Source organism: Xyrauchen texanus, chromosome 39 (genome assembly GCF_025860055.1).
Source record: "Xyrauchen texanus isolate HMW12.3.18 chromosome 39, RBS_HiC_50CHRs, whole genome shotgun sequence".
NCBI lineage: Eukaryota > Metazoa > Chordata > Actinopteri > Cypriniformes > Catostomidae > Xyrauchen > Xyrauchen texanus.
Window position 1 is genome coordinate 14751124 of NC_068314.1, and position 24085 is coordinate 14775208.

The window sequence follows — 24085 nt, forward strand, 5'->3', positions numbered from 1 at the left end:
GGTTTCTTACTAGCCCACACCTCTATGATGTTCTGGTCCCTAATATATGGATCGGGTTCCTAATGGAGTCACCGGTTTTCAAAATAAAGAAACATCGAACCCAGAAGAGTCTGCAAGCAAAAAGGGAAAACGACAGAGCCCGTAATAATATAAGAAACAACCTCAGCTTGGCTTTTTCAGAGGCGGTGACAACTCTGAGATCAGAAAGGATTGAAAACTGCTTTTTCTTGCTCGACAGGTAATATATTATTTTAGACTGACCATTAGCCAGGTAGCTCTCTTAGCGTGGTGGTTTGTTAGATAGCATTGGCCACTCTAATGGCACATTGTATTATGGATTGTGGTACTACAGAGATTGATTTAATCTTCAAGGAAGAACAATATGCTTGCTTTATGCTGGTGACAATGCCAATCTTTAAACCAGTTACTACCTTAGTCTATTTGCTGCTAGCTAATTTATTTCCACACTTTGCAACGTTTCAACCATTTGATTTTAACTGATATGACTAGCAATCTTTGTCAAGTCTCAGCATTTTCTAACTTTTGTAGCATTATTTATTTTTAAACAATTGTTTTCAATATGTCAAAACAACAGCGGAAGATATGCTACTTACCAGCTAATAAGATATTTTTCAGATTTCCATATTTTTCCTTTTTTATTTTTTATTATTTTTTTGAGGGGAGAGGCAAGCTTTGTTGTTGTAAGTACCATTTGTTCTGATAAGTTGATCACCTGTAACCATGGTTACACTGGTACTCCTCAAACCATCAGACTTATCCACGCAGAACAGCAGTGCCAAAGCCCTACTGACGTAATTACAAAACAGTTTTCCTCTGCAAGTAACTTGCAGTTCTATGCTTCAACCGCTAGAGGGCCAAAAGTTACATTGTGTAGCTTTAAGTAATAGAATACCTTTCCTCAATAAGCCAAAGAATTTGAGATATCATTCATGTCTGTAGCATAAACAGCAGGGCTGCACCCTAATAGTCGACCAAACATTATTCGATGAGAAGTGTCCTGGTCGGCCAAGTTTTGATTGGTCGTTTGATCGCAAAAAAAAAAAAAAAAAAAAACTATACAAGAAACCGACGAACACCAGTATTACTGCTGGTTGAACGCAATTTGGTACTATGGGGGAAAATATATCATGTGTGTGAATACATTTGTTTTGTTGTATCCTCGTTCGTCCCACCAAATGTCCGAACAATAATAACTTTTTTCGTAGCCATTCTGACTTATGACAATGTGTAATAAATTCACATTTTGTGGAATAGTTATTATAAATGTCCAAGTTGGCAGCAATACTTAAAATAAGTAAAAGTACAATAAGAAAACAATTCTACATTTTAAACAGTCAAAAAAGTATCTTAATAACTGGGCAAGCATGAGGACATTGGGGGCCCAAAGACAACCAAAGTAGTGGACTTTGGGGGGATCTTCTACAGTTTATATATACAGTATATACTACTATATATATTTTTTCCTTAAAATGCAAATCTACCAAAAACAAACAATGTACATCAGAATAGTGGTTTACAAATACTGTTTGCTATTGTTAAGTATAAATTGGCTGACTATCAATTAATGGAAATGCAGAGAACTCATAATTTCAATGTTTTGGTTGGCTTTCTTGCCATCCTAATTCCCACAAAATTTAAACAAATATCTCTTTGTTTATAATCAATAGGCTCAAAACATGTTGGAACCATGATAAATTGTCCTGTCACAAACCTTGATTTTCAGGTCAGACCCATAAAGATTGTTTCACCTCGCTTAATTTTCATTGAAGCTAAAGTGTGCAGTGTATTTTAGGGAAAGATGCCAGTATCCATCTCAATTTCTGCTCGCTGTATTTCTCAACTATGGTCTACTGATGTTCAAAAAATCACGTCTGCAGCTCTGCTATGTGGTGCCTCATATCGCGGGCCGGGGGAGAGAGGAAACGCGTGTGGAGCACGAAAGGGCATTAATGTTATAGGAAGGATATAGCGCTGAAAGATCAGTGCTATCTATGGCCCGGAACACATGCGGTGTATACAGCTCCGTTATTTTGTCATGCTGCTAAACTAAAGTGTAGAAACGGTGAGATGGGGCACACGATTCATGATGTCTTGTGGTCCGGATGGTGACCACTGCCTTAGAACTTAGATATGAACAATCCTGGGAGAGATGCTTGCTGTTGCACTTTCCCCCCATATTAATTGTATTTGCTTTGATTATTTTCAACAAAACTAAAGTTAGTAAGTGTTTTTTAGTGTGTTTTATACTATGCTATACAATAGTATGTGGTTTGGCATCCTGCTGGAAAATGTTGGGACATCCCTAAAAAGACGTGTATGGATGGCAGTAAACAGCTCTGGAAAAAATTATCAGTTTCTCTGGATTTACCATTTATAGGTAAGTGTTTGAGTGCCATTAACTTTTTTGTTTTATTCTATAAACTACTGACAACATTTTTCATTTTGTATAATAACTTTTCTTTTACTCTGGCCTTCAGGACAGCCGATGGAGCAGCATCTTCTTACTTTAATTCTCTCCTCAAGGTCTATGTCCACTCTAACTCCCTGCGATCTAAGAATGGGCAATGCCTGGTGGTTCCATTCCAAAGTGTCACTAAGTCGTAGCCAATCATTCATATTTCTGTTCCTCAGTGGTGGAAAGAACCACCAGATATCAGATATATTCTCCAGATATAAAAAACATAGCTGTCTTTTGTTCCAAATTACATGTAGACTGCGTTTAATATGTACAGTTTTACCATTATCTATGTAGCAGATATTAATACTCATCTTCAATTATTTGTATTTTTTTATAAAAAGCTTTTGAATTTAAAGTAATTTCACCATATCGTGTGATATCCCAAAATAATTTGGATAAATATTGTAAAATATTTTACTAACTTTTTACACAAATTCGTGTTTGTATAAATTTCAAAGTTAGTTATTTCAATGTGGGACTTTTATTTAGAAAAATTATTTCACTGGAATATCTTCCCATTATCTACACACACATTTGGAACTTGTGAGCACGTGTGCTTTTACCAAACTGCCTAGTTAATCTCCCAATTTTGACTTGAAATTTACAAAATTCTCATTTATACCTACCCAAAGTCTTTAGACATTGCGTGATTGTTTTTGTCCTCAAAATGTGGAAGTCTCCTCAGCAAACGATTACCCCAAGATTATTATTCCTCCGGCTCATCAAACAACCCCAGCATCAATTTCAGACGTCCCAGAGATGGAGGTAAAGACTGATTTAACAGAGAGATGTCGTGTCAAAAGCTGATATAACAGAGAGACGAAGTCAAATACTTCGAAAAAATTAAGATCTCATGATGATGACATAGCCAATGCAACTCTGAAGCAAGCCATTACTTCACTGACTGTTCGTTTTGATTCACAAGGTGAAAAATGAGAAGAAATGGCGAATGAAATGGGAAGAAATAGTATTATGATAGCAGAGAATTCCAAGGCTGTGGAGTTCAATTCTGCTGAAATTAAAGACTGCAAAATAAAAAGGCCTAGAGACGAGCAACTTAACCACATCACACAAAGAGCTGGAGAGCAGAATATCTGATCTAGAGCAGTATAAAAGAAGATGGAATCTATGGATCAATGGTATGAAGGAGAAGCCTGAAGAGGATCCCCGCAGGGAAGTGATTGATCTTATTGCTGAAATTGCACCGCACTTGATAGAAGACATTGTTGAAACAGTGCACCGAATTGGCAGGAAGGAACCAGGAAAACCAAGGCAGATGATCGTGCAATTTACAATGTGGAAATACAGGGATGAAATATGGACATCAACGAAGAATTCGTCAGTCTGCCTGGACCATGGAGTCAGATTCATGTAAGATCTTACAAAGGAGGATCAAAATGGCAGGGCTGCAATGTGGCCTGGGGGCCGTTTGGTTACATTGACCCAACATAATCTTTTACTTGAACTGATTATGGCTAGGATGCTGTTAGATATGATTATTTGGAGACATACTGGGTTGTGAGGTATGTTCTGGGTTTGTTGATACTCAACACTGAGAAACTCTCATTCCTTTTCATACCAGTGCTTGTTCTTTTTGTTAAGTTACCATTTTCTTGAACATCATTAAACGTTCGGGGCATTCAAAACAAGGTCAAAAGAAAGGCAATGTTCTTATTCTGTAAAGATAGTGGCTCTCACTGTACTGTTCTACAAGAAACACACTCTAATGTAACTGATGCTGTTTTTTTGGTCCAATCAATGGGGAGATAAAGTTTTATTTAGCCATGGATCTTCTCACTCGGTAGGAACTGCAATTTTATTTAATATCTTCTTCAGAGCCAAGCGAGCAAGTTCACAGAGCTGAATTCCTCTTCCACCTCCATTCATCTCTGTACGCTGTTGGATCTACAGCGCATTCCAGTTGTCCTACCCCTCGCGCACCACGGTTGTGCTGAGCAAATACCCCTGGGCGCTTTAGCAGCAGAAAAATACGGAGTGAACAACTTTGTTTATATATATATATATATATATATATATATGAAAACACATAAAAGAGTTTAATTTCCTCTAAAAGAGTGGCGCAAACGAAAAACGTCTTTTTCAAGATGCCTTTTTCGTTTGTGTATGTTTCCTGGTTGCGATCGTTACCTCTCCACTTCTCACGGCCACTATCACTTCCTCTCGTGTTGGGCACTGCCCACGCAGGGACAGCGCTTGTAGATGGATCATGCTCTCACAGCAAGGGCATGACTCTGGCAACGTTGCGGTCACGGCTTTCTCTCGTAAGAGGGAAAGCCCCTCCAGCGGCTCCCCAACTCGGTCCTTCTACCCACGGGTATGAGGCATGGTCGGTTAGCACTGGGGCGATTTGGGGATTTCCCCCCCACGGATCTCCCATTACCCAGCACGCTCGTTTGCCCCAGTGAGTTCGCGATGTGACCGCCGGCTCGTCTCAGGCCGAGTTCGTGGTCGGGTTCTCGGCTCACGAAGTGGATGAGCTTTCGATTACAGCATCAGAGAGTGGGTTGGTTCAGTCTGTCGCCATGCGCAGCTGATGGCCATGCTTGCCCGGGCGGCTGCGAGCGTCGGGATGAAGTTGAATCCTCCACCACCCCCTGAACCTGACGGCTGTCCCCCTCCACCTTGAAAGTGTATGTAGCCGCTATATCCTGTGCATCACAATACAGTGGTCGGTAAGTATTAGGGAAGCATGATTTGATCACCCAGGCTGCGCCTCGTTCCCTCGTGGGACCTCTCCGTGGTCCCTTCGAGCCCCTTGAGACAGCAGAGCTAAAGGCGCTCTCTCTGAAGACACTGAGACCCAGACCGGACTACGTGCCCAAGGCTCCCATGACCCCTTTCAGGGATCAGGTGATGCACCTGCAAGCGCTGTTCCTGGAGGAGGCAGACCCAGCCTTGGCATTGCTGTGTCCGGTGTGCGCTCTTCATTTACATTACATTTACATTTATGCATTTGGCAGACGCTTTTATCCAAAGCGACTTACAGTGCACTTATTACAATCCCCCTGGAGCAATCTGGAGTTAAGTGCCTTGCTCAAGGACACAATGGTGGTGGCTGTGGGGCTTGAAACAACGTCATTCTGATTACCAGATTACCAGTTATGTGCTTAGACCACTACACCACCACTGCTCTTCGCATCTACTTGGATCGCACGCAGAGCTTTAGAAGCTCCGAGCAGCTCTTTGTCTGCTTCGGTGGACAGAGGAAGGGAAGCGCTGTCTCCAAACAGAGGATCGCCCACTGGGCGAAGATGTGCCCCCCTCCTTTGAGGCGAAGATGTGCACTCTTTCCCCAGTTGTGTTCGCAAGGAGTGTAAACCCTGGACGTTCTTCCTCCCTAGCCTAGCGGCCATCGAGTCTTCGGAGAGGCTCGCTGCCACTCCCGTACTGAGGTAAGTGCTCCACGTGTGCTGGTTGTCCCCCTAGGCAACCCTGTGTGATGTATATTCCGCAAAATGGTTTCCCTGCCGGTAAACCGTGTCTTCCTTGGGCAGAGTGCCCTCTGTCCTTGGTCGCCGTGTTTGTAGTAACTCCTCCCCCCTTGGGTAGGATCTACCACGACGCCGCTCTGCACGATGTGCTTCCGCTCCTAGCCGGTAAAGACCATGTGTTGTATTCCACAACACATGTTTTGCTATAATTAATAGATATAATTAACATACGTCGAGTGAGTGACAGATAGGGAACGTCTCGGTTACTGACGTAACCTCCGTTCCCTGATGGAGGGAACGAGACATTGTGTCCCTCCTGCCACAACACTGAACCAACCGCTGAAATGGCCGAGTCTTTGGCTCGGCTCCTCAGTGTGATACCTGATGTGTGTTTGCAGCGTCAATCCTTTTATACCGTATGTCCGGGGGAGTGGCATACAAATTCCACACGGCAATTTCCATTGGCCTTTTCCCAAGATCAGAGATGTCTGTGCTCTGCAGGAGCGACCCCTAGTGTCAACTCATCAACACAACGTCTTGTTCCCTCCATCAGGGAACGGAGGTTACGTCAGTAACCGAGAAGTTTTAGATATTGAAAATATTTCTTTCATTCTGATTAATATATATGCACAACAATATATCACAATAATGCAAAACAGAATCAACATCTGCTTTCTGAGGTTTCTTCCTTAATCCCTGATTTAAAGAGGTTATATCCAACAGATAATATTGTTGTAGGTGGGGACTTTAATGTTGTACCAGATGAGAAACATGATAGACATCCACCCAAAAGTGATACCGCCCAACCAACCTCCTTAATTACCAATTTTTGCAATAATCTTAAATTTATAGATGTGTGGAGATATCTTAATCCTGATCTCAGAAAGTTTTCTTGGTTAAGACCCAATGCTTGAAGCAAACCAATAATTGATTATTGGCTTATTTCAGATAATTTATTGTTGCTTGTAAAAGATTGCACTATATCGGCAGCACCTCTGGGGCATTTCTTTATTAGTTAAACCAAATTATAACACTTCACGAAATAAGGGATATTGAAAATGTTATTCTGATTTACCTAATGAGGGATTCTGAGGGAAATTAATCGGAAAATTAATAATAATAATGACTTCAATTCTCATAAAGCCAGATGGGTGTATCTTAAATTTCAAATGTTAATTATATCTATTAATTATAGCAAAACATTTGCTAATGTAAGGAGACAGCACAAACATAACATTATCTATGAGATTAACAAATACTGTAGTAAAAGTGTAAAAGTAATGATGAAAAAAGCTAAATGTTTTCGCTACAATTAGAATTAGATAATCTTTACATTAAGAAAGCCAAAGTTGCATACACACACTAACGATCAAAAGTTTTTAAACGTTTGACTGAAATGTTTCTCATGTTCTTAAAAATCTTTTGATCTGAAGGCATATGCTTAAATGTTTGAAATTAGTTTTGTAGACAAAAATATAATTGTGCCACCATATTAATTTATTTCATTACAAACAAAAATGTGATAAAACATTTTTTTTTTTTTTACTGATGACTTATAATAAAGAATGACAAATAATAAAGACAAGCAAAGATGCTAAAATATTACAGTTTTTATTTATTTTGTATTTTTAATCACAACATAATTTCTCATAATTCCATTTATGTTATTCTATAGTTTTGATGACTTTAATATTATTCTAAAATGAGAGAAAAAAATTTAAATTATAAAAAGAATGAGTAAGTATTTCAAAACTTTTGACCGGAAGTGTACGTTCAAAAGCTAAATGGATAGAAGAGGTTGAAAAAGTACTTCTTACTTTTGTAGATTAGAAAAAAGGCGACAATTTAACAATGATATTCTTTCATTAATGGTAAATTATACTGAAAGCACATATCCTAATTTAATAAGCATGGAAACCCATCGCTTCTACAGTGACTTGTGTTCTGCTAATTTCTCCCCAATAGATTGTAAGAATTATTTGAAAAAATTATAAATTTCATTCGTCGCATTGACAACGAATTGAGAGATCGCTGTGATGTTGGGTTACGGATTGAAGAACTTGATTTAGCAGTTCAAAAACTTAAGATAAACAAATCCCCTGGTCCTGATGGTCTCACAGCGATTATGAGCCTGGGCCTGATTAACTTAATCTCTAAACCAGATAGAGACTTAAGATATGTAGATAATTGTCACCTAATTACATTGCTCAACATTGATTATAAAATGTTCACACATATTTTTGTAAATAGATTAAAGGATGGCATTAATAATTTAATTAATGATTCACAATCAGGATTCCTTAAAGGGAGATCTATTCCTTATAATATAAGATTGGTTATGGATTTGATGGAGTACAGTCACTTGATTTATTCTATTCTTAGACTTTAAAAAGGCCTTTGACGTGTTAGAACATGTTTTTCTTTTTAAAAATGTTGAACTTTTTGGTTTTGTTGAACGATTTGTTAGTGTAATTAGAATGATTTATAAAGACATGAGATCCCTCTGGCTATTTCACTAGTTAACTCCTTCTCTAAGGCATCAGGCTTTCAATTGAATTTCAACAAGTGTGAACTTATGACCCAACACCACAATGAAGTAACTTCTCTGTATAACATCCCGGTTAAAGATACAGTGAAATACTTGGGTATTTCAGTAAGCAGAGATTTGAAGATTAGTATGAATTATTTTTTTTTTTTTAAATAAGTTACAAAACGTCAATAGAATCTTAAATTGCTGGTTGTATAGAGATATTTAAATTTTTGGGAGAATTTTGCTGACCAAAGTTGAATATTTATCTAGATTGATTTATCCCACTCTCACTTTGGCTCCCTCCTCAGCGGTTATAAAAAAAAAGTAATCAGAAAATGTATAACTTTATTTGGAGGCACAAGACCCATTATATTAAAAAATCTGATATACTCAAATCTTACGAACAAGGTGGTTTGAATGTGATTGAATTTGAGAATATGAATATCTTGTTAAAACTTAAGTGGCTGCAAATGCTTATAGCTTTTAGTTTGCAGTTCATTCAGCTTTGTTTCGAAAATTGTGTGGAATTCACTTTCTTCTCAAGTGTGACAATATTTTATCCAAACTCCTGGTGAAACTATCAGCTTTCCATCAACAAGTCTGAAGGCAGGGTTGCCCATTATCCCCTCTTTTATATATGTGCCTCTTTTAGATACAGTATGTTGTCCACTTTGGTTAGTCATGATTTAACGGTAAAGAAATTAGCGCGCACACACACACACACACACACACACACACACACACACACACACACACACACACACACACACACACTTTACACCCCACAGTACTCCTATCTGGAATAACAAGTATATTTTATATAGAAATACATTTCTATTTTATGAAGATTGGTGAATTACAAATATCTGGTCTGTGATGGATTTAATGGTTGATAATGGTAACACTTTAGATTACTGCTTTCACTTTAAACAATTCTTCACTGTTATTAATGTAATACCTTCTGGTATAAAAGTGAGATGTTCCCTTTCTTATTCAAAAGTTACTGCAGTTCTTCCCTCTTTATATGTTGGTGATATTACATTTAAGAATAAACACTGCACTAACAAATAAATAAGACAGGTTTAATATCAAAACTTGCTATCCTTATCAAATTTTAAGAAATAAATTAGATCGTATATTTGATAAAAATACGGTAAAATATTTTTGAATATACTGTATAAGATTTCTTCTTCCCCCAAAACGAAAATAACACACTTCAAAATATTAAATTAAATATATCCTTCTAATAAATTCCTAAATCTAAAATTGAATCTTGAAACTGTGCCTTGTCATTTCTGTAATTGCTCTTATGAAGATAAGATCTCCTTATAATATATAATTTTCTGTAGACATGATTCTAGACATGAATTGAGTATCCTTTATCACTTGCACATCTGTAACGCTATAGCATTGTGTCTGTGTTTAATTGTGTACAGTACATAAAGAACATAAAAGTGCAGTATGCTTAACATTGTCTTTTTCAAGACGCCATTCTGCAAATGTTTTCAAATTGTGAGCAATACATTCCTCTGTCAGATGGGAACGTGCGCTGTTTTCCATTTACAGCCGAAGCCGATTCCCTCTCCTCTCACGGCAGCTGCAGAGGGACACCCGATGGAGATGCGTGAGGATGGGGTAGAGCGTGAAGATTTGAGTAGGATTTGTTGCCGGCCCAGCCTTGCGTGCCTATCTCCTCCAGCCAGGGCTGGGAGCATGCTGACACAGAGCTCGCTGAGATTGATTGTGAGCGCATGAAAAGTTGAAACGCTTCACTTTCATTTTCAATTTGAATAAACAACTACACTCCGCTGCGTCCATAGTAACACCGCTCACTCATCTGCCAACAACTCGATACGTGTCCTCTATGCCATGGTGGTTTGTTAGAGAGCATGCTTATTAGCTGACACAGCAACACACATAAAAGTACTAACATAGGAACGTAATACATTTTAAAATGCATTCTACTTATATATTATTGTTTTAGCAATACATTTGTAATTAGAAAATATAATTTTATTAACGTCTGTGACTGTACTCAGTAATGTTGCTCGTTACTCCACAAAATGAAAACAGATTACAGTAACGTGCTTCTGTGTGAAGCATTACACCTAACACTGAATATAAAGGTGATTAAGTTAACACTGATGACCTTGATGTCTGACCTCATATAACTTAAACTAAGAGGATGTTTTGACGTCACCGTGGAAAAGGTCTAGAGTGTATTGGAAGCGCTATGTAACACTAGAGTGCCATGAACGATTGTCAGGTGTGCCGTTGAAAATGATCAAATTTCACAAAATAAATAGTTTTTTTTCCGGGAACATAAGTCACAGATTTTTTCATCATCTGAAAGGTCCTGCGATTTATAGTCTGAAGTGACAAAATGACGCTTCATCTCACTCGTAGTAAAAACAGTTCAGTTAGTGAACCGAATTATACATTGCAAAGAGAAATATCCACAGTCGCTGATGTTAATGAATGAATAGAATACAACAGGTGTATTGTTTTACTCACAGAAAAAAAGCTGTTTATTTGTGCACAGCAATGCATAGCATTGACCCGGGGCGACTTATAGTCAGGTGTGACTTTATTTTTGGAAACTACAGTAAATAAATACATAAATAAAATATTTGTTTTTATTTTTTATTATTATAAAACAAGACTCCTCATTTCCATCAATAATAATTACATTAATTACATAGTCAGCTGCAATGTTGAGTGAAGTCAAAATAAGTAATTAACTACTGTAATAGAATTAGTTTTTGAGTACAAAAGTAGTGAAGCCTATTACATTTCAAATGATTAAATGTGCAGTATGTAGGGCTGGGTGATAAAACGATATCGATATTTATCACGATAAAGAAAATCGACAATATCGACAATAAGCTTTTGAGGAATTTTCGATATTTACTGCGTGCCGCTAAAACACAAGCAGTTCGGCTTTCTCAGGCTTTTCCACAGCGCTAGGAGAGAGCTTGCTCCGCACCGCTGATAATCCTATGATCCACCTTGCGAGCATGACGCTCGGCTATCGCTCGGATTTCAAAACGCTCTCAGCTTCGCTCACAATGTGCCAGTGGTAACGTAGGGTCAGACTGGATGTACTTGCTAATGCTAGCTACCTTGCTAACAATTAGGTTATGTCGGACACCGGATTGATTCCATCTGCACCGCAAGACTTCATGACAACGGTTGCGCCCTCTCATCGTCTCTAGTGAAGAGTGCGACAGAACAACGGTGATGTGGACAACAGCTCTGATCTTTCTGCGCTGTAATCTTGAATATTGTCCTCTAGCACCAAACATGCATAATTTCTGCCCTGTCCAGCTCCGCACGCGTTGCCTCTTTTCCCTGCATGTGTGTAGACATGAAGTGCCGCATGAGTTAACGTGGTTTCAAAGCACCTTTTAGACCACAATGTTTTTCCCTTCTAAATGTATCTTTCTTAATCAGCATGCTACAAGCCTTTAATAATAAACAAATCGATTTCTGTTCTAATTTTGAGAAAATTAATTAGATATGTCTGGAATGGATAAGGAAAGACTAAAATTACTAGTTGGTGGCCTAGTCTCTCACTTTAATGAATATATACAAATGTTTTTTAAATTAGAAAAAAATATTTTTTTCAAAATGTTCTCTCAGGACACCCCTGAACCCACATTCAGCATCATTCCACAGTCACAAGGGCTTCTGTGCCCCCATACTTGGGTAAAAAATATTTAATTTTAATTTAAAAATATTCCAACAAATACTGGACTGATGTCTATGCTTCAGAACAAACAGATGATCTTTTAACATTCATTTTCAATTGATAAACGGTAAAAGATGGTAAAATTGGTAAAAGACACTATTTTGACTGTTTATAATAAATGTTTTCTTCTTTTCTTCCATCCACTTTGAAATAGTGAAGTGCTATGTGTAAATGTATATTGTGATAACAATTTTGGCCATATCACCCATCCCTAGCAGTATGTAACAATTTTCATGTAATATTCACCTATTTTTTTGCCAATGTGTGAACGGCTTGTAACGCAACTTCAAATTGAGCCCTTCCCGGGACTTTCTAGGTTGCCTATTAAAGCCTGTAGACTGATTTTCATGCAAAGGGAGCGGGTCGCTTTTGCCGGAAAATCCGAAAGGTGTGACGTTTATGCACGCTCCTGAGAGCCTACTGAATCCCATCTGGCTGAGCAGGAACGTGATCGTGGTTGAGTGAATATTAGAGTGAATATCGGCAGGGCATTTGATTCCTGGAGGGAACTTCATTCAAACTGACTTACATAACTGCAAAGCATGTGAAATATAGTGCCATAAGGATTGATGTGTGTAATTTTAGCTAACTTGATCTTGCCTGCTAACACTGAAGTATGCAAGCTACCTTGCTTTGTAACTTTCAAATAATTTCAACGATCTTCTCTTTATACTAAAAGTCAGGTATACAGGAAAAATGTAAGCAAATACGCTGGTTTCTTATTCATAGTACAACATAAGTTATACAAAACTTACAATAGTGCAACATAACTGCAGTGCAACAGTAAACTATCTGGTATAGTTCAGTAGTATGTAGCTGTATGTGTGTAGTTTTAAACAAGTAGTTTTACTTGGGCTCCAGATATATCAGTAGAATACATTTAAAACATAAATGATGTACACCTGTTTGCTTTTTCTGACAGCTGAAGGGTGTGCGTCGTGCAACGAGTCAATGAACAAGGAGGATATACAGACAATATTTTGAATTTGTTGAGTGGAAACAAAAGCGGGTTTTCAAAAGTAACCTTAAAGTAATTAGTAATGTGATTACTTTTCCAATGAAGTAATCAGTAAAGTCAGAAATCTGACTACATTTGAGTTGTAATTAGTAATGTGAAGAATATTTCTTTTTTTTGGAGTAACTAATCATAACCCTTGAACTAGAGTGAAAATGCACATTTTACACAATACATTTTCCTATACTGTAGGTCAGGGGTGCTCACACTTATGGCATGAGATCTACTTTTTCATAATGTTATTACAGTAAGATCTACCATGCGCAATTTAAATATAAACTGTAGGCAGTGTTGTCATGATACCATTTCAGTAGTCGGAACCAATACCAAATGAGATTTTTCTCCAAATTTGATGATTCTCGATGCAAAAACTAGTTTTTTAATCATTTATGAATTGGGTAAACATTGTTTCAAGTTCAAGTAATTATTTAAGATAAGGAAACTAAACACTGTAAACAGTTATAAAATAAGAACAAAGAAAACAGTGCTTAAAATGTCTAACCGCAGCATCAAGTATTCAAGTAAACATTCTTACATTCTCTCATGGATTTTGGGTCTTTACTGTATGATTACAATACATTAATAATTTATTTTAAAGCTAAAGTTATCCAGCCAAGAGCAATGAATGGTTTTCTTTTTATTGTTGTTCATATGAATGAAATAGACAGTGGCGAGTCTATCGGGCTGCATTTACACTGCAAGTCCTAATACACAGATCCGATCATTTGATTTAAATCTGCTTTTTTGTCCCGGTGTTTACACTTACTTCAGACATAACTGACTGTGTTTCTATCAATACCTCGATAAGACATTTTGAATTGTATTTGACCATCACAGAGCTGCGTATCTGCATTACATGAGCGCTCTCACAACAAACGCACACAAAAAGAAGCTGTCTTTGCCAACGAGCTCTAAAATACCAGTCTGTGCCATCTGTCAGAACAGTGCGAATTTCCGAAATATAGTATGGCAGGGGAAGAGTTATTTACATTCACGAGGAAAGCGATACCTCATTGGACAATTCAATAATATTTATCAGGAAAGCACTACCTGATCGACCAGTCTATCGACGATCATACCTTCTGTAAGGTCTTCGTTCATGTAGAGCTTCAGTCTTCTGCCTCTCAGGCCAAATACTTTAGCGGTTTCATTCAGCAGTTCAGGATATTGTAACCCATTTTTACCCAATGGATTCATTAACAGCAGCGTCCCCACATCTCCAGTCTGACATTCTAGAGAAGAAACGAACCACACAATCACATCAGCAGAGAGATCTAAACCATGGAAAAGTACATCCCAACCAGCAGAAAACATATTACAATAGGGATGATATTAAACTATTATGTTATGTCCTACTATGATATAAAAGTAAAACATAGGCCAATATATTTATTTTTTCTTTCCATAATTTGTTCTCCGATTTTCTCTCCAATTTGGAATGCCCAATTTCCAATGCGCTCTAACTGTACGTTCACACCAGAAGCGGCGAGAGCGTCAAAATTCGCTCTGGCTGCCCTGCCTTCGACGCTCAAGAACGCTCGTGGACGCTCTGACGTAGTTGAAATAGGCGGCAATGGTTGTTCAGAATGCTTTGTTTTGTGAACTGTATTTAAAGGGGCCGCAATTTAAACATCCAGACATGTCGACCATTTACTTTTTGCCGACCTATCACAAGTAGCGTATATCCTCATGAACTCTTTAAAATGTGAAAATAAGAAATCGATCGATGGCAGAAAGTAATTCAAATTATAGTTGTTTGTTATCAAAATAAAATACATTTGTAATAATAACTGTGGTCTTGGTTGTTTTATATCCCTGTAAGCAAACAGGGACATATCATATATTACTGGGAAACCCGCCACGGCAATAATTAGTTTCTCCTCCATTTTATCTTCGGAACGAATGTTTGATGGGAACCAAAGTTTACACGGTTGTGTTCTCTAGACTTCGCTAGAGCGGAGCACTTCTATATTCCAATAGGTTGCCGCCGAACCGCGTCACAGCTCATTACCATAATGTTGACTGCACTTCAACTTCCATCTGACGCCCACGCCGCCCACGACTCGCCGCGCCGCTTCTCGCCGCCAAGAGACGCTGGCTGTCATTGAAAATGAATGACTTCTGGTCGATTTGACGCTCTCGCCGCCTCTGGTGTGAACGTACGGTAAGTCCTCGTGGTGGCGTATTGACCCTGCCTCAATCCGAGTGGCCGAGGACGAATCTCAGTTGCCTCCGTGTCTGAAATCGTCATTTTATCACATGGCTTGTTGAGTGTGTTAGTGCAGAGACATAGCGTGTGTGGAGGCTTCATGCTAATCTCCGCGGCATCCACGCACAACTCACTGTGCGCCCCACCGAGAGCGCAAAGCACATTATAGCGTCCACGAGGAGGTTACCCATGTGACTCTACCTAGCAACCCTAGCAACCAGGCCAATTTGGTTGCTTAGGAGACCTGGCTGGAGGCACTCAGCATTTTAGAATTTTTTTGAAGAGAAAAAAATAAATATATATATATATATATTAGAAGAGAAGATACATATTTGAAGAGAGAAAACTATTTTGAAGAGGAAAATTTTTTTTTAAGAGATTTAGGCTCAGAAAGGAACTAAGACACAAATTTGTTTTTTTTCACTGTTTTTCATTTATTTTCTCCACCTTGCGGTTCAGGGCTTCCATATAATACAATTTCTGATTATGAAAAATTTATCAGTATATCTTGAATGAACCATTACCAAGGTTAATAAATGCTGTAAAATTATTCTTCATGGTTAGTTCATGTTAAGTAATGTTGTTACCTAATGATAAAACATATTAACAAAAACTAAAACAAATGGCATCTAAACAAAATGCAGAATGCAAAAAAGCTGCTTACCTGCTGGACTGGTGTTGATAAGTTGCAGGTTAACATAAGGACACAGGAGAGAGTCTGAACTGGCCACATCTGCAGGACTTGAACCTGAGGTCACTGTCAGAGTTTTCCCGCTCAATGCCATCAAATTGGTCTTTGGTTTTAACTCTGAAAGAGATAAAAAAAATATATATTATTGCATTTTTATTTCTAGATTATTTCTTGCACTACTGGAGGCTGAATGCATGTGCCAGGTACGGGTAATATCTTTAATACATTTAGCTTTGAAAGCAATACAGGAATCTCTACAACAGATTGGGACTGTAAGAAAAAAATCAGAGGTCATTGAAGTGACATCAAAGCGACTAAATACAGACAGTTAAGTTAGTTTATGCATCAGAGATCTAACTGAAAACATGCTCAAATGTTTCACAAAATGCCAAACAAAGACAGATGGACAAATCAATTATGCTTGACAAACACGTGTTTGGCTGACCTAATTGAAACCAAATTGTTATTCCTAATTAATAACAGAGTTATGCTGAATATGTTTGGACTACTAAAAATGAAATGAAATAAATTAATAAACAATATACCCGCTTGTCTGAAAATACAGCATAAGCTCTCTTTGTGTTTAGAAGTTGCCAAACATTATGACATGTTTTATTTTCCATATATCAAAGAGATGATGCAACAAATACAGTTCAGGATTCATTACTTCCACGCTGAAGTGTTATCAGACTTAACTGGCTGTCAAACACATATAGAGCTACACAAAACACATAAGCTACACATAGGTTACACATAAGTTACATATAAGTTACACATGTATTTTCTCAGGAACTTATTGAGTCTAAACAGATGCACAACTTACATCATTTCAGTAGTATACCCAAATGGCAATAGCAAAATCAGAATTGTCATGTGTTGTACTTGCTTTACATTTACATTTATGCATTTGGCAGACGCTTTTATCCGAAGCGACTTACAGTGCAATTATTACAGGGACACTCCCCCGGAACAACCTGGAGTTAAGTGCCTTGCTCAAGGACACAATGGTGGTGGACACAATGGTTAGAACCAGTGACCTTCTGATTAACAGCCCTGTGCTTTAGCCACTACTCCACCACCACTCCAGTAAACTTTAGTTTACTTTGCTACATTGAAAACACTACAACTACACATTATATGATGTTTTACCTTGTGAATTTTTAAATGTACAGTCATTTCAAATCAGATGATTGCAACATGCTTCAAAAAAGTTGAGACATAGTCAATTTAAGACTAATATAAATTTGATGAGATGAAATAAGGCAATGTGAAACAAGAGATGTTAAACAGGTGAGATAGTCATATCATAGTATATAAGGAGCCTCCAAAAACAGCCTAGTCCTTCAAGAGCAAGGATCATTAGAAACTTGACAATTTGCCAACATAAGCTTCCGCAAATAATCCAGCACTTTGAGAACAATGTTCCCCAAAGACAAATTGGAAGGATTTTAGATATTTCACCCTCAAGATACATCAAAAGATAATTAAAAGTTTCAAGGAATCTGGTAAAATATCGGCTGCGTAAAGGGCAAGACTAAAACCACTTCTGAATGCATGTGATCTCTGATCCCACAGACATCACTGTCTTAAAAACATCATTCATCTGTAATGGATATCATGAACATGGGTTTGGGACAACATTAGTAAACCTTTGTTAATCAACACCATTCGCCGCTGCATCCACAGATGCAAGTTAAGACTTTACTATGCAAAGGAGAAGCCCTACATCAACACTGTCCAGAAGCGCTGCTGACTTTTCTGGGCTCGGAAGTCTGGGCTTATTAGGTCTCATCTGAGATGGAAAGTAGAACAGTGGAACGATGTTTTTTTAGTGCGATTGAGTCCACATTTCAAAAGGTTTTTGAAAAACACAGTCGTCATGTTCTCCGGGCCAAAGAGGAATTTTTTTTATCAGCATCAGGTCCAAAAGCCAGTGTCTGAAACTCCAGCTGTATGGGCAAAGCACATATGTAGAACAAAGCACACTCAGGCTTTCTTGACTCTAGCGACATCACAAGAGGAGAACACGCTCTTGCTTTCAAATACAGCTGGACGTGCAATTCCAATTGCAGGGATCTCGAGAGGTGTTTTCTAAGTTTCAAACATGTTTAACCTGACACAACAATCGTTTTTGTTCATTCTTTGCGCTGCGTCTAGACCAGAGGTTCTTGGTGAGGCGCGCCTCCCCTGGGGAGTGCAAGACAGCCCCAGGGGAGGCGCAGCATGGGTTCGTACGGTCATGAAAATCCTGAAAATGTCATGGAATTTAGAAATTGTGTTTAGAAACAAAGTCTGTCTGTCTGTCTGCCGCATGTGTCCATTGACTTGTCCTTAGAAAAGCCCTTTTAATAAATATATCTCTGACAGATTGGTGAATTCAATTGCAAAATGAACTGGTGTGGACTGTAGGTCAGTGATAGGCTAATGTTCAATTATGTGGAAATAAATGTGTTGCTTTCAGAATCCACTTTATGTCTTATCATTGCTTTACTTGTCTGAAACAATAATGTAATGCATTTTAATTATCTGGATTATTATTATTATATTAATTCAGATTATTTATACAATATTTAAATACAAATATTTATAATTATTTGATCATTATATATTTTTGTTTTATTGAATTATTGTTGAGGTGAAAATATCTATATACAGTATGTGATCAATTGCGGTTCATTTGATGACTTACTCGCCATATTGTGTAATTAATTGCATAAATGTTTTTAATTACCTATAGGTGATACAGAGACTTTTAATGATTGCTCATCAAGAAGTGGACAATTAACACTGCTCAGACTCACAAACAAACATCACCATAAGTGTACTTAACATAGTGAGTTATTACATACATTCAACGCCTTAATATATTTAAACAATAATGTAAATATGAAATTTACTAATTCATTTACTTATACACTATCCTTATAACGTTGAGAAATTGTAAGCTCTAATGATAATAACTGTACAGTCATGGCAGGATTGCCATGACTGTACAAACCCTGTAAAAGTGGATTATTTCTTTTGCCTTCGGAACAAACAGAAATGTAAAATTGTCGGCACTATCCACTGCCATATTTATTATGATATAGGGGCATTATTACCACATCTCCTTTTGTGTAATGCATAAAGAAATTCATGTGGGTTTGAAACCACATAAGGGTGCATAAATTATGACAGGATTTTCATTTTTAGGTGAACTATTCCTTCATTCATTAGGTTACTACCATCCCCGTTACACTAAATGCCAAGTTGCCTGAACTGCTTAAGCACTTCTACTGTGAATATTTCCTGCTTTACGACTAGAGGACTAGAGGTCTACAAGGGCCTTAAAATGTAACCCAAACCCGACCTGTTCCCAAGACCGTGTTGCCTGACCCTACCCGGCCTGAACGATACCGTCAGATTTTAAGCCCGAACCCGACCCGAAATCGCTTACTGTATAATTTATTCTCCTAGCAAGTACTGTTGCAATAGGCTGTATTTTATGTGAGCATATAAACATACACAGTTTTAACAAGGCACAGCAGCCCCTTAGTACACTAGAGCAGAAGAGGAAAAAAGCATTGCCTTACCATTTATGCGCTGAAGCTTCAACTGGCGCAGAACATTATGGAATAATATGAAACAATGCAACAGTCCCTTTTATGCAGCCTGAACTTGTTTTGAATGTTGAATCTTTGTGACAACTGCGCTAAAAACAGTCTAGAGCAGCGCAAAGAATGAAACAGAGCACAGGTGTCTCAATGTGAGGTTTTGAAAATTTGAAGTTCTTTTTAACTTGACTTGGTGTTTAAAATATGCCGGTCCTGTGCAAGACGCTGAAGAAAAAGCGAGATGCGATGCAAATGTTAAAGACATTCGTCCAGCGTGTGTTTAAGCAATGGGAAAATAGAACAGTAACAATAACACGTTCGGTGTGAACGGCCCCTAACTCCGTTTGCACGTGTGAGTGAGAGCGTGTGCATGAAACAAGTTCAGTAAGCCTGTTTATTTTTTCATTAAATACAAACCCAAACCCAGCCAGAAATCTGTCGGGCCCAGGTAGGGTTGCAGACCTCTAGTGAAGACAGGGAGAGGGTTTATTTATTATCTTTTTTATAAAAAGCACTAGAAATGCCGGTCCTTCCAGATCTTAAATTTCTCTCTCACACAAACTGAAGCAGAGCCCCATCAGTAGAGAGCAGCTCTGTGTGAGTGGGCTACACAGCAGATTGTAAAACAGTCATTAAGGCTGAAACTGTGCTGTAAGAGATCAGTATGTGAGAGGAACTGCAGTGAGTGGAAAGAAGAGGAGGACAAAGGTATGTGCGGATCAACTGTGTGGAACAGAGGGCATTATCTGGGGTCAGGATGTTATCAAAGCAGTTGTATATTACATTTCACTACTTAAAAAAAATTGGACCATTTACTTGAACACTTCATGGTGCTGTTAAATACTGTATTTTATTTGTTCTATTGTCTTTTTTTCTGTTGTTTGAAATGTTTGTTTTTCTCAAATAGTAACTGTTTCTTTGACTTATATAATTGTTTGAGAGCTTGAAAAATTTGTACTTTGTGTTTTATTAGTTGAAGTGGTACTGAATTTGTTATTGAGAAGCATTAAATCTCACATGTTTTTGTATCAACTATTAAAATGTTTGTATCTGTCTTTTAGTCAAGTCACTAAATTTCATTTCTTAAGTCCCCACTGCTCAAGTCCAAATCCAAGTCACAAATATTTTATCCAAGTTGAGTCCCCATTAACTACGTACAAGTCCGAGTTACGAGTCCTTATCTATGTCTTAAAATAAGCTAAAATGTTTACAGTGAAGCAAAATATTTAGGCTCTTTCAGAACTATCAGCTAAACAAGTTTTAACTTAGTTCAATATGCCTGTATGATGTCAGACATGTAACGTTGATAATTACACATCCTCACATGTTTAACACATTTCTAAAGCCTGAGCAATTAAAATAAGCTAAATTCCAACATAAGCTAAATTGAAACAACTTCTGAATGTTCTTGAACAAAAGTCTTACCATTGTGGTGAAGAGTGGAGCTTGAGTATACTGTAGGTTGAGGACAGGTACATGATGATGATATTTTACTGTTTATTGTGTTGCTCAATGAACAATTACTGTGCTAATAACAGCACAAAGTTCTACTTTGTTGAGCTTCCTTCCAACACTACATATTTATCATGGTAACATGCACTATTGCTAGTAAGCAGATAACTAAAAGAGATTCATTTGAATTACTTTGACTTATCTAATTTAATTAGGTTTACTGAGTTCAGTAATCAGGCTTTTCCACTGCACGGTTCGACTCCACTCTACTCTGCTGGCTTTTTGGGGGTTTTCCACTGTGGAAAGTACCTGGTACTTTTTTAGAACCACCTCAGTGGAGATTCCAAGTGAGCCAGGCCGATACTAAATGTGACATCTAAACCCTGCAGATCACAAACGAAACGTAATGTCTTTCAGGAAGTGTCTCAGCTTTTGGCCGCACACGGCTACCACCGGAAATACCAACAGTGTAGGGAAAAGTAAAAACAAACGTAAATGTGACTACAGAACCATCAAGGAAAAGTGGAAGTGTTTCGACCAAATGGATGCTATCTAAACCGGCGAGCAATGGGAGGGAGAGTGCCCTGGACTCAGGCACGGCTGGAGTCCACGATGGAGGATGGTATGTTTTGTTATGTTAACTCTATACTCTGCTTGAAAGCTTCACTTTATTTAGTTGACCAGCTACTTAAAGCTTGCTTCTAAAACAACCAGGCCAATTTAACTGTTACACTTGTGTAAAATCACCACACAGCAACTACTTTATGCAGCACAACGAGCTAGTAGCTAATAGCTAGCGGTTGTATTATTGTTCATTGTTTTGTCGCGTTTAAGATGATGTCACGGCAGTAGAGACGGCACAACTATGTCAATCAGCCTATAATCCCACCCACATTGAGGTGGGACTAAACTGCAGTGGAAAAGCAAGCTCAGAAATGTAAAGTGAGTAGAGTCGAGTCGAACCGTAACGTGCAGTGGAAAAGTGCCATAAGATTCCCTCTACACCAAGTTGAGATTACATGGCAATTTAATTGAAAGACAACTCATTTCATACACGTGGAACCACTGTTGCCTATTGAATTAAGTTCAGCCTAAGATTTACAGTATTTCTTCCAGTGCAATATCAAGGCATGTCATTGTACTTTTTTGTGTATTGCTTTGACACAATTTTAGCACCAACATTTAGATTATCCAACTAGACATTGGCATGAGCCATTAAAAAACCTTATAAAAGACCACTATAAAATAAGCTAAATGTTGTAGCATGATGGAAATCTTATACTGATGAAAATCTGTCTTTGAGGTAGATCTCACCTGTTTTCCCATTAAATACAGCCAGAGGAGCTCTGCTGAGTTCGAAGACACTACAGCAAACCATCTTCAGTCTCTCAATATCCAGTATGTTTTCTCCCTTAGGATTCTCCAGCAGAACTACACCCTCTGAGAAAAAATAAAATAAAATACACAGAGTAAACACGACTCTGAAAGTCAAACAAAGCATTATTGAACAAATATCATGGACATCTGTATAAAGCTTTCATTTTGAAGCATATCTCCAGCACTTTGCACAAATATGGTATAACACAAGGCCTGAAACTAGAAAAAAGGCTTTTTTTCTCAGCAAACAGTCAGTGAAAGAAGTTGCTTAACAGTCAGAAAAGGTCACACAAAATATTATAATATGAGCTTTATTCATTTAATTATTTATTTTATGAGGTTTGCCATTTTTGAAACCCTGTTACCTTACCTTAAACAAACACCTAATAGCTAGATAAAGGGATAATTCGCCCAAAAAAAAAAAAAACATATAAATTCTGTTGTCATTATTCACCCTCTTGTTCTTCCAAGCCTATATGAAATGTATGGAATAAAATGTTGGTTTGTATTATATTAATATTTTCCATAAATTAAAGGAAAATATTGGTTTAATTTTTTCATACAATAGCTTTGGCAACAGGGTTGAATGGTTGAGCTTGATGTATGCAGTCAACAATTTATGCAAACGTTAAGATCATTTAATTTGATTATTTACTTGTTTTCCCGCCACAATGTAGAAAGGTTCAAATGATGTTTAAGATTGTTCAATTCTTTTTTTTTCTAATGGGGGAAAGTTGTGAAAACAGGGTTGTGCACAAAATGTGGGACAGAGCTAAACATGATGCTTTTGGTGATTCAAATTGGTTCATTAAAAACTGTTTTTACTACAACAAACTGATGTCAATTCAACAGATTATGTCAAAATTATGACATTGTTGAAAAAACGAAACACTGGCATTGCACATGCGATTCATTGCTTGTTTTCATATTCAATCTTTTGTGTAATTAAATACATGTTAAATACCACGTTTGTTCATATTTACAGTATGCACATAGAAAGGTGTCATTCAGCTAATGCTTTTTTCAAAAGTGAATGACATTAAACATATTACAGAGACAGTCCTTGTGGAGTTGTTACATGCTTAGTTCATGCCTGGACCACTTCTTAGTGGTCTTCTTAGTTTCACTTGAACTTGCAACCTTTCCTTTTTTAGGAAGCGTCACAAATCTGAACAAAGAGCTACAGTATATAGAGTAATATATAGCAATATGTGCTAATAAAACAGTATAGAATGCATAAGGTTGTAATTTTGTTTTTCTCATTTTACAAGTTTTTGTATGAAAAAAAAATATTGGTCTCATATGAATGTGTTTGTGTAGATAAAGTTGTTTCAAATTTCATATTTTACCACCAAACACGGAAACTGTCCATATTTCTGTTATACAGCCTTTTTTTATACGATCACCCAAATGTCCTACTCCATTTTCAATGTCTGAAACTCTTCAGAATTGAATAAAAGATATACAGTATCAACCATTTAAAATAAAATTTATTAATTAAATTATATGTACAGCTACTTTTCATAGATTGTAATT

The 24085-nt window shown here is 37.5% G+C and overlaps 1 protein-coding gene across 2 annotated transcripts in view; it reads right to left on the bottom strand.

The window, feature by feature from the left end:
* iars1 (isoleucyl-tRNA synthetase 1) overlaps positions 1–24085 on the bottom strand; it is a 183050-nt gene that overhangs the window by 1384 nt on the left and 157581 nt on the right. For both annotated transcript variants that reach the window (XM_052110889.1, XM_052110890.1), the window contains exons 31-33: positions 22487–22612; positions 16101–16244; positions 14307–14459 (exon numbers count right to left, since the gene is read on the bottom strand). In XM_052110889.1, the coding sequence (XP_051966849.1) occupies positions 14307–14459; positions 16101–16244; positions 22487–22612 (423 nt within the window). The remainder of the gene's footprint in view (positions 1–14306; positions 14460–16100; positions 16245–22486; positions 22613–24085) is intronic.